At 41.9% G+C, this 10,996-nt stretch overlaps 1 protein-coding gene across 7 annotated transcripts in view; it reads right to left on the bottom strand.

Moving 5' to 3' along the window:
* The window catches only part of PHF20L1 (PHD finger protein 20 like 1), a 103,089-nt gene that overhangs the window by 49,827 nt on the left and 42,266 nt on the right, over positions 1 to 10,996 (bottom strand). For all 7 annotated transcript variants that reach the window (XM_075581870.1, XM_075581875.1, XM_075581869.1 and 4 more), the window contains 4 exons: positions 8,749 to 8,837; positions 7,656 to 7,863; positions 5,673 to 5,795; positions 1,845 to 1,927 (listed from right to left, as the gene is read on the bottom strand). In XM_075581870.1, coding sequence (XP_075437985.1) covers positions 1,845 to 1,927; positions 5,673 to 5,795; positions 7,656 to 7,863; positions 8,749 to 8,837 — 503 coding nt within the window. The remainder of the gene's footprint in view (positions 1 to 1,844; positions 1,928 to 5,672; positions 5,796 to 7,655; positions 7,864 to 8,748; positions 8,838 to 10,996) is intronic.

Consider the following 10,996-nt stretch of genomic DNA (forward strand, 5'->3'; position numbering starts at 1 on the left):
CGTTAGGCAGCGGAAAAGACACCGACAGATTGTTGGGTAGCAATGATACCGTTATTACACCCCTTGGTGTGCGGACATGTCTGACCCCTTTGTTTTCGGAGGGACCCGCAGTACTTTGCACTCGCACCGCAGAAGGATTCATCACTTTCCTTACTTGTTTTTTGTTCCTTTCCTTCTCTATTTTGTTGGGGAAATGTTGGTATTTTGGGGTAGACTGTACATTTTAGCGCAGATCAGTGCTTGTATAGAACTGCAGCTTCCTTCCATAAATCACAAGGAGCACATAGGGAGCCCTTTACGCTACACCAGGAGTGGCCAACTTCAATCCTCAAACGCCACCAACAGGTCAGGTTTTCAGGATATCCCTGGTTCAGCACAGGTGGCTCAACCAGTCCCTGGTCCAGTCTTTGACTGAGCCACTGATTGAGCCACCTGTACTGAAGCTGGGATATGCTGAAAACCTGACCTGTTGAGGGGGGAGGGGGAGGTGGGCTTGAGGACTGGCGCTGAGCACCACTGCCCTACTGGATTGGAAACCTGATAACCCCCTCCCTACGCCCGCCATTTTAGAAGATGGAAGGATAGGTTTGTGTTGAATCCCAGCGAAGTTAAGATGCTTTTAGTGTCATAAATGAAATCCCGTTAAAGATGGGAGCATCCCAACTTCTGCAGAAAAAGAAAATAGCTCAATCTTTTTATATTTGATTTTGTAGAACTTTTCTGCTCCTAGTACAAACATTTAATATTTTAGTAGTAAAGAGCATAAAGGACGCAAATTTATTTTACGAATAATATTTTTTTCCTATGTTCACAGCGCTTTACAAATAATTTAGTACAATAACAGCACCTGCCCTGAAGAGCTTACAATCTAATTTTGATGTCCGAGGCACAGGTAGATGAAGTAAATTGCCAGGGTAACAAGGAGAGGGACACTGGGATTTAAACCAGGTTTACAGTTCACGGTCTTCAAAAGCTGTGCTGTTCCCATTAACCTACTTAGTTTTTTTACAGCCCCAAAGCAGTAGGTTTTTAATTCTTTTAAATTTGCAACGCTAATATTAAATAAGTTCGGGTGGCTAAAAAAGTGAAAGTAAAGGTGTGCTCATTTGCGTGCCATTTCCCAGAATCCCTGGCTGCAGTGGGAACACTATGCCAAGAGATAATGGGGATGGGCAGGGTTGCAGACCTGTTCTCAGACTTGTGAATGCGCTCACAAGCGGTATTATTACTTGCTGTACCAAGCTAATATGTTACAAAAGTTTTTTTACTTTATTGCAAGGACAGCATGTGTCTCTATGTTGAACTACCCCATAAGGTATCACCCTACTCAACAATGTGTTGCTGTTTTAACAAATGGATGTTCAAACATTTCCTTTTTCACAAAGAAAACATATCAATGTAGAAAAGTGTAGTCAACAAGCACCTAAAAAGGCAGGACTCAAGCTGCATTGGAGCAATGGTCTTTTCTGACAAACAAGTGCTGACAGTAGCTCTTAGAAACAACCCCCGGTACTAAAGTTACAGTATTAGCAACCTGGCTCCGTGTCACCATGAGATTTTCATCCAGGGCCTGTTTGGCGGCGGTGGCCCTGGTGCATTCTGGGCCACAGCAGTCCTGTATTTCAGGGGACAACGGTAACTTGGTGAACCCGGATTGGATTCCAAATCGCGTGACGACATGGAGGCAGGCTGGCAATACTGAAGATAAAACACGCTTTTGACGTTCAAAAGCACCGCACCAAAAGCAGGCACTGATTTTAGGGACTTGAGAATAGGTAAGTTACAGCCCTGTAGTGGGTCCCTGCTGGGATCTTGCAAAAGAACCACACTCTCCCATTTCATACCTCCTCCAGCCTGGGAGCCTTTTCACTGACATGTTCCTTCTTTTCTGCATCATCCAACACAACAGCTTTAGATGCCAGCAAACCTTAAAGAGAAAACAGGAATACAAATGACAGACGCTTTGGCAAGCCTGGGTAGGGAAGAAATACAAATCGGTATAAGTAAACTTCTTTCATGCACATGGAATCTTTCCTGATATAACCACATAAGAAACGGTATAATTTGACTGTGGAATTATCCTCATTCATCTCTATGTGATTATCTTAAAGGGGTTTCTTTCGCTTTACACCTGTCCACTACAGAAGCTATACAATATCAAGACGTTATGGTTTGGTGATATAGCGGATTACGCTGAAGTGCATTAATAGAACCCCTGGTTTATGAATCACGGTTTACTTTCTCTGTACTCCTTAACCACGTAAAACAGATGGTGAAAAAGGAAGAGTTGATGCTAGCCAAGAAGAACAAGAAGAGCGGGATAAGCAGTTCATTTGAATGCTTTTCACACTTTCAAATACTTCCAATGACGAATATCACCAGAAATCGAATATCGCTGCCACCTTACTCACGTAGAGATTGCGAGAAACCCCCCAAATATTTAGCCAATTAAACTATTTGAGCTTCCATGTAGGGTCCTGTTAGCCAGAATGAGTGGAAATGTTCGCATCATGGTGGCGATATATAGCGGGCAGCAGATTAACGTACTATTCCCACAAGGAGCCGTTTAACAAAATGGGATCATAAAAGGGAAACGTGTTTCCCAAATCGACAGGCCATAAATGCACACAACTAGCCATGGATCGTCGGCTATTTGCTTGAGTTGCCAATTTAGTGAACTAAACTTAGAGCTCGTGTCGAGAACTACTTCCTATTAACTACATAAATATTAAGTAATCAAAATGTAGCATACACTTCCGTCATTGTGACATTATAGAAGCAGAGCCTATTCTCGTTAATAAAGTACAGGAGAATCAGACGGCTACTTGTAATCTGTTTCTCCATCACGTTTAAATCCTGTGTTCTTTCAGAGTTTGCAAAAAAACCATATGAGATCGTTTCAGTTTTGAGGAATAATCCAATATATTTAAAATAATTTGGATAAATTGCTATGGCTAGAGTGATCAGATCCAAAAACCCTGGGAGGTGGGAAGGGGAAAGAACGAAGACATGGTGCAAGTGTGGAGAACATATTACAGCAACAACAAGTTTTGAAATAATAATCTGTGTATACTGTACATCTTTATTTAGTGCTCCCATGTATACACTTTACATAAATAGCAAGAGATCGAACATGGAAATGTAATACAACACTAATACAAGAGTAAACTCTGAAAGCCCTGAAGAGCTTACAGCAGGGGGTGCTCAATTCCAGTCCTCAAGCTCCCCCCCCCCCCCCCCCAAACAAGTCAGGTTTTCAAGATATCCCTGCTTCAGCACAGGTGGCTCAATCAGAGGCTCACTCTCTGAGTCACCTGTGCTGAAGCTGGGGTATCCTGAATACCTGATGGGTTGGGGGGGGGGTGGCTTGAGAACTGGAGTTGAGCATCACTGACTTACAGTATAAGTGGTATAGTGAAAGACGTCTACAGACAGTAGCAGTGAGTGCACTGGCCCATAGTGCATGACTAAGAGGGTGAGTGCATCTGAAGAGGGCAGTGCGTTCGTGTTCGCAGTTACTGAAAGGTTTAATTAAGAAGGTGAACTTTCGGATCGATCTTGAATAAGAGAAAGAGAGAAAGGGAATTTGAATGCTGCAATATGAATGGCTTTCAATGGATTATGCTTGCCTGTGAGGATATGAATGTACTATTAGAGAAGCCATTATGAGAAACCACCATGCTTCCGCTTCCCTTTCGGACATCGCTCTCTCTCTCTCCTTCATCCTCTTTTCTTTGTGTGCGTACTCAAAGACGGATTTACTCTCACTCGCTTTCAATGTTTTTTAGTTAGTATGTTCCCTACTCTCTAACATGCTGCATTTTGTGCAGCTCTTTCCATTGGGAGGCAGCCGCTTAGCTCGCAGTGTTATTTCATTTTACAAGTAGCGCACAGTTAGTGATGGCTACGTACATATTGCCATTTAGATTGTAAACTGGGCAGGGACTCCTTTCCCCAATGCTTACTTTTATGTATTATGTACTTATCTCTAATAGAAGGGTTGCACGGAAAGAATCAGTATATTCGAAAAATATGCCGTACAACACTATCCAGCGCCATCCGACATCGTGCAGCCCTACAGTACCAAGTTAATCGGCAGTGTCTCCCAGCATTAAATATTGCCCAAAATCTATCATGTAATCACCAGCTCTGTCAACATATCAGTCCCCATGGGGACAGAATGTAATGACACCGGGCCACATCAAGCTGTAGAAATAAGGCATTTGCACAAATAAGTCCATGTAGTTACTTCATATAGGCTTGGGGGAGATTATATATATTTTCTTGGGATTGGGGAAACAGCCCACATGCAATATATAAACAAATACTGAAATAAGCGTTTGTTGTATTTCACAAAGTATACTTTCCCCGCAGTCTGAGTCTCTCACCCGGAGGGAAGAAAGGCAAATGTCCAGGAAGATAAACCTATAGCGCAAAGGATAAAAACCGTAGTGTAATATGTCATGGAATGAGCCAATTTCCACTGTAAGGGTCCACACTCACAAGACATCTTCTCAATCAGGCGTAATGAAAAGAGATATCAGGCATCAATACCCAGTGGTGTCTGTGCCGGATCATAGTTCCCTCCCGACGTCCGATTAAGACGTTTCTCCATCACATCTATCTGAGTGGACCTAGAGCCCAAGAGTATTGATGCCTCACATCTCTTCATTATGCCAGATTGAGAAAGGGCTTGTAAGGGTGGACCATTAGATTGGGAATTGGCCCTTTCCATTGCATATTACACAATGTTTTGATCCTATGCGCCATAGGTTTGTCTTCCTGGACATATTTTCTTGCACGGGATGAGAAGCTGGGGGTTTCCGGAGCAGAGCCGCATTAAACCTAGCTTTGTGGACCTCCTGTTTCCCAAGATACATACCTGTGAACAGGCTGTCGGTAGCAGCCCTGGCTGGGCACACAATAAAACTTTTTAAAGGTTAAGTGAGCCAATAATAGGAAGCTGCACGCCTGAATGGGACGTTTGGTTGCGGCCGTTTCGGTGTGACCAAGCAGCCACCTGCGCTTCGTTACAACTTACATCGCCGCTGCAGCCGATCCGCCAATGAAATCCCCGCCGCCAGACGGTTCTAAGTTAAGTTTTATTACTGTTTCAGTTAGGGGGTTCATTTAAGGCGTTTTAGCACTTGGGGTAGGGGGATAATTAAAGGGTTTTAGTGGTTGGGGAATCTGGTTAGCTTAAGGATTTTAGCTGTTAGGGTAGGGGGTTAATATAAGGGTTTTAGCAGTTGGGGATTAGGGTAGGGGGTTTCTAGGAAGAGGCACATACGTTAGCGGTGAATTGGCCGGCGGGGAATGAGTCTCAGCGAAGCGCCAGCAGCCTTTGGTCGATGCAAAACATCCGCAACCAAATATCCTAGACCGCTGCGCGGCACATGACCTTTAAACAGGATTGAGATAGCGGCCCCGCCTTTGGAGGCAAGTATCGCAGGAAGTAGGGGGTCTCGGGAGCGGCAATTAACACGGTCCAGCTCCGGAGACCCCGTTTCCTACCCAGGGGAGAAATTATATTGGAAAGAAAAAAAAAATTCTTCTTTAAAATATGATTATATAGACTTGATGAAGACACATCTGGATCCTATATTTTACACACACACACACACACACACACACACACACACACACACACACACACACACACTAAGAAGTACCTGTGATTTTGTTGAGACGTGCCCTCTTTGCTTGAAATGAGCTGGCTTGACTAATTTTCCTCTTTAACACAAGCTCATCATCTGACGGCTGTAGCGACATCATTGGAACTTGTAATGCAATTCCTAAATTCATGACATTCACAAGGCATTTCATTAAATAAAATGAAAAAAAAAAAAAAAAAAAATTATAATAATATATGTAATAATAATTATACAGACATGTATGCTAACCCACTTGGGTTTCTTCTGTAACCCACTTGATTTGACATTTCTAAAAGATTTCAATAATAGTACTAATAACTTTATTTCATATAAGGATCCCTGCCCAGATGCGCTTAGAGGCTATGTTTATGGAGCCTGAGGCACAGGGAGATAAAGTGACTTGCCCAAGGTCACAAGGAACTAACACCGGGAATTGAACCAGGTTCCCCTGAACATCACACCTTCAAAACGGTGTCACTGTTTTCATGCTAAATATTCAATCGCCCTTAAAGTAACCATGAAAACCAATATTCTAGGAACACTGGATTCAAGTACATCAGCTCCTGAATTTGACCTGTTGGACTATTGATTGCTTCATAACCACTTTGTAAACAAAGCACAAAAGATTCACTTTTAGTTGAGGAATGACAAAAAGTGTTTTTATCAAAAGATCTCAGATACAGATTTTAAAAAAACAACCTTTACACTTTTTGATTTCCATGGACATTTTAAAAGTGAAAATAATTATTATAATCATACTTACACTTGTCCAAGTTTAAAAATAGGGCCAATCAGATACATTACACCTATTAAACATGCCACTGTCCTTAGTTCATTGTAATCTTCATTTAATCTTATGAGGGACTGGCCATTTTAAATTATAATTTCCATTAGTTCAATTTGTAACAAAGTCTTTAAATACTGTATGCTTTATAATTGATGTGAACGCAGCAAGGCACAGGGCACTTTTGTCAGGTGCCTTTAGGGGAAATATGGGTATGACTTAAAAATGAGCCGTACTGTGAAGCTTCTCAGCCATCCCATCTTATATTCTCTCAGCAATAATCACTGATGGAAACCAAAACTGGTGGATTCTTTACAAAGCCTATGAGATGTAGTTCAGGATCTCCTGCATATAGAGTGTAATCAGGTGAAGCTACTACAAAATGGAAAACATTTTTACATAAATAATACCCTTACACCTACAGTGAATGGATTAAGAGAGGAATATGTGCTCGTTACAATTACAGAGAATACATGTCCTACTGTATCGCTTAGAGCTGCAGAGACTGGTTTGAAAGTGGGAAATCTGGATACCTTTCTATTTGTGACACTGGTGTAGTCACAGTCACATACCTGTATAGGAGAAGGGGGGAGGCAGTGTGAGGGGGAGGAGGGAGGAGTGTAAGAAGGGGGGGGGGGCGAGGGAGAAGTGTAAGAGGGGGAAGTGAACCTGTCAAAAGCTCAAAATTCAAATTGACTGGCAACCGGGGGGTGGTGGGGTCTCCAGAGCTAGGTTGAGACTTCTCCCCCCTCACCCACCCCCACCATCGGTGCTACTAGGGAAAAGCTTTGAGGGCAATTGCTACTCTAACCTTTTGAGTGCAAGACGACAGCAGCACCCGGGTGCCACCGTTCTTTCGAATTTCCCCCACGTGGCTTCTTGGTGTCACAGCCAGGCTCCCCCAGGACGTGAACTCAAGTAGAGAATACACCACATTTGTTCACCTAGCATTATGTGAACGCCCCCTAAATACATTTTGAGTAGCCATAAGGAGGTTCCGGTTATGAGGCACTCGAAGGGTTAAGTGCCAGAGGCGCCTGCAACGTATTGCTGATACATCTGGCACGCGGGGTTAATGCGGGCTTGCTTTCAGAGAGGTCTTATACGTTCAGAAGTGGCAGATCGAACAAAGGTGAGCGAGTTCTACTATAATTAATCCCAGAAAGTTACAAAATGAGCCTCTTCAAACTGAAAAGCAAAGAGAAATGTCATTGTACCCAAGTTCCTGCTGGATGTCGGCTCTTCCTCTTCCTGGAAGATGTCAAGGGGTTTACAGGTGAAAGTCTCGTCCCTCTTCGATGACCCTTTACACCACTTTCTTTCCTCTTTGTCTTTATTGCTGTTCGCACTGGTCCTTGGTTTGTTCCCCGATTTATTTTTCACTGCCGCTGCCGCCGCCGCTGCTTTTACTAATGCTATCCAATCCTTAAAGGAAACACCACAGCGCATTACGTTTTTTTGGGTGGCGAATAAATTATTAATAGATGTCCTAGTACACACAGGGTTAAAAGTTATCTTGCCACGTTCACTACTGCTGCATTAATTACAATTAATGCAGATAGCCACTTCCAGGGATTTCCAGACGACAAAAGGTCAGCTTCATTAGTGAATCGTATAAAAGCACTTTCTCTAGCCAAAGAACATATTAATGTGTATACATTTGGTAATATTTATCTTTATGGTTTCTCAGCGCCATACTGTAACACACCGTGATCAAAGTAATAAAGAAAAACTATACATCACAACCTTTCCAAAAACAGCATACAAATATTTGAATTGCACAGACCAAAACTAGCTATTTTTAGGGGTGCAAACCGCAACCATTTATTGCCCAAGCCTAACAAATGCCAGGAAATATCTTGCAGCATAGAAATGTCACGTTAAATAGGATTCGTAAAGGTGACAGTCTTTATTAAGACTAAAACGTCAAATATGTTGCCATCTCTGGAAACACTATTTGGCGAGAACCAAAGAGTTTATAGGCCACATGAATTGGGACAACCTGCCGTATATTGCAAAAGCTTTATTTATTTTTTTTTTTTTTTGACTAGTGAAATATTTCCTTCCACGTGAAATTAAATTAAATAAATAAATAAATTACTAGGGATGTCCTGCTCTTTCAACGCTGGCTGCACTTTACATTGGAAACTCATGTTTATCAAGTAACGCAGATGGTTTTATAGAAGAAGAAAGAAAAAACATAGTACTCTACAGTACTTGGATTTAAAAATGCACTGATATAACGGCAAAAACAAAAAAGTCACAAGTTGACAATTGACACACGAGCATGACATTTCATTAAACTCTTACCTGCCCTTTTGCATCTTCGGGCATGGATTTGATGTGCATCTTTTTCAGGCATCTAATGACTCCATCATAAAACTGCACTGTATAGGCCCCTAGAAATAGGATTGACGTGCATACATTACAAAAGAACTGGATGATTAAAACAGCACTGATGTCACAAATTCAAGGTTGTTTTACATATAGGTTACTGTGTATCAAAACGTCACAATAAGAGAAAAGAAAGTTACTAAAAGTAAAATGACAAACTTAATTTGACACAAGCACGCAGAAAGGTAAAGATGGGAACTACTTTGAAAGCATTTAGTTATCATGGAAACTCACATTACATGAAAAGATGTTATAATACATTTACTAGATTACCTTACATTAAAACAGCAAAATATGTGAAATCTTATGGGGTTATTTTTAAATGTATTTAAATAAAATCAGTTCTGTAGTACTCGCTAATACTTACTGCATTTTTTTAAATAATATTATTCAACTCTTAATGCCATTTTTTACTGAGTTTTAAAGCATCCTTTGATTTCTATCGCAGGTTTAGCCACCTCCCAAGCAGTGCAAGATATTTATATAAGGATACATTGTAGCTGCTGAGTTACACTGACTGAAGCGGCCATTAAACGTTGGACAACTTAAGAGCTTTTACAGATTTATAACAGGAGCACCAAACGATTGCCAGCTTAGGCAAGAATGTAACATTATACAAACAGGGGGTGAGGGGGAGAGGAATGTAGTATTGCTGCTTTAAATCCATTAAAAATATATTACAAGACTGAGGAATGAATAGAAAGATTCAAGATTTGTTCGTTGTACTAGAGCGAAAAGCGTACGGGCTGTAATATAGTGCGAGCGTCAATGATAATTGCAGGTTATGACCCTGTAGTTGCTATACTTCAGGCGCACGCGCGGCCTGGAGCGTTGGCGCGGCAGATCTGGGAAAATACAATACATTTGTATTTTCACGCTGCGAGCCAATCACAGCGCGGCCTGACACTGACGTCAGAGTCACGCCCCCTAGCTGCGCACACCGGGTGCGCGCACTATATAACAAGCCTTACACAATCAGCGTCCTGTTTTTTTTTTTTAAAGAAAATCAATGCATGAAACATTTAAGAGCAATGTGAAGTGTCTGTAAACTCTGCCGATTTGAGCATAAACATATTAGCTATACTGTAGATAGAGCATTAAACCGACACGCCTACATAATAGGCATGATGGTCTCCAAATGTCACACAACAGATGAAGGAATACCTACTGTACTTCGTTATAATAAAGATTACAAAAATTCAATACAAATTGCCCTAATAATAAGGCCTTGCTGGTTTCAAACGGTGCTACTAAATTAAGAAGTAATTAAGCTTGTGTGGCTTTCAGTTGGCTATTTAATCCCTAGTTTTAAGGCTTTCCAATGTGAGCAGCCTATTACCTTTCACCAGATAAGATAAAATCGGAATTACTGATATAGACAGAAGGTGTCACTGGTTCCGTGGACAACTACTGAGGAGAAGAAACGAATGAATATCTGCAGGTTGATACCAAAATGTTATTTATCTGACGCATTTTCCACAGTGACGTAAGGCCTGGGACATAGTGAATGGAAGCTCGCTGAGGCGGGCTGAGCCGCGCTGAGCAGATGCACAAACCCCCTGCATCTGTCATCAGTGCGGCTATAGTTTCCCCTTCCGCATGGAGACTGTGATGGCGGATACAAAAGATTTGTTCAAAAAAAGGTTGGACATCTTTTTAGATGGGAAAGGTATACAGGGATATACCAAATAAGTATACAGCTAAACCCCGTTATAACGCGCCTCGTTATACCGCGATTCGGTTATAACGCGGTTTTCCCGTGGCTCCCGTTTTTAAAAAAAAAAAAAATTTAATTTTTTATTTTTTTTACATTTTTTTTTTGCACACTGCACACACTGCGCTCATTGCTCACACTGCCACACTGCACACACACTGCACACTGCACACACACTGCTCATTGCTCACACTGCACACACTGACACACTGCACACACACTGCTCATTGCTCACACTGCACACACTGACACACTGCACACTACACACACACTGCTCATTGCTCACACTGCACACACTGACACACTACACACACACTGCTCATTGCTCACACTGCACACTACACACACACTGCTCATTGCTCACACTGCACACACTGACACACTGCACACTACACACACACTACACACACACTGCTCATTGCTCACACTGCACACACTGACACACTGCAC

The sequence above is a fragment of the Ascaphus truei genome, chromosome 2 (assembly GCF_040206685.1).
Source record: "Ascaphus truei isolate aAscTru1 chromosome 2, aAscTru1.hap1, whole genome shotgun sequence".
NCBI lineage: Eukaryota > Metazoa > Chordata > Amphibia > Anura > Ascaphidae > Ascaphus > Ascaphus truei.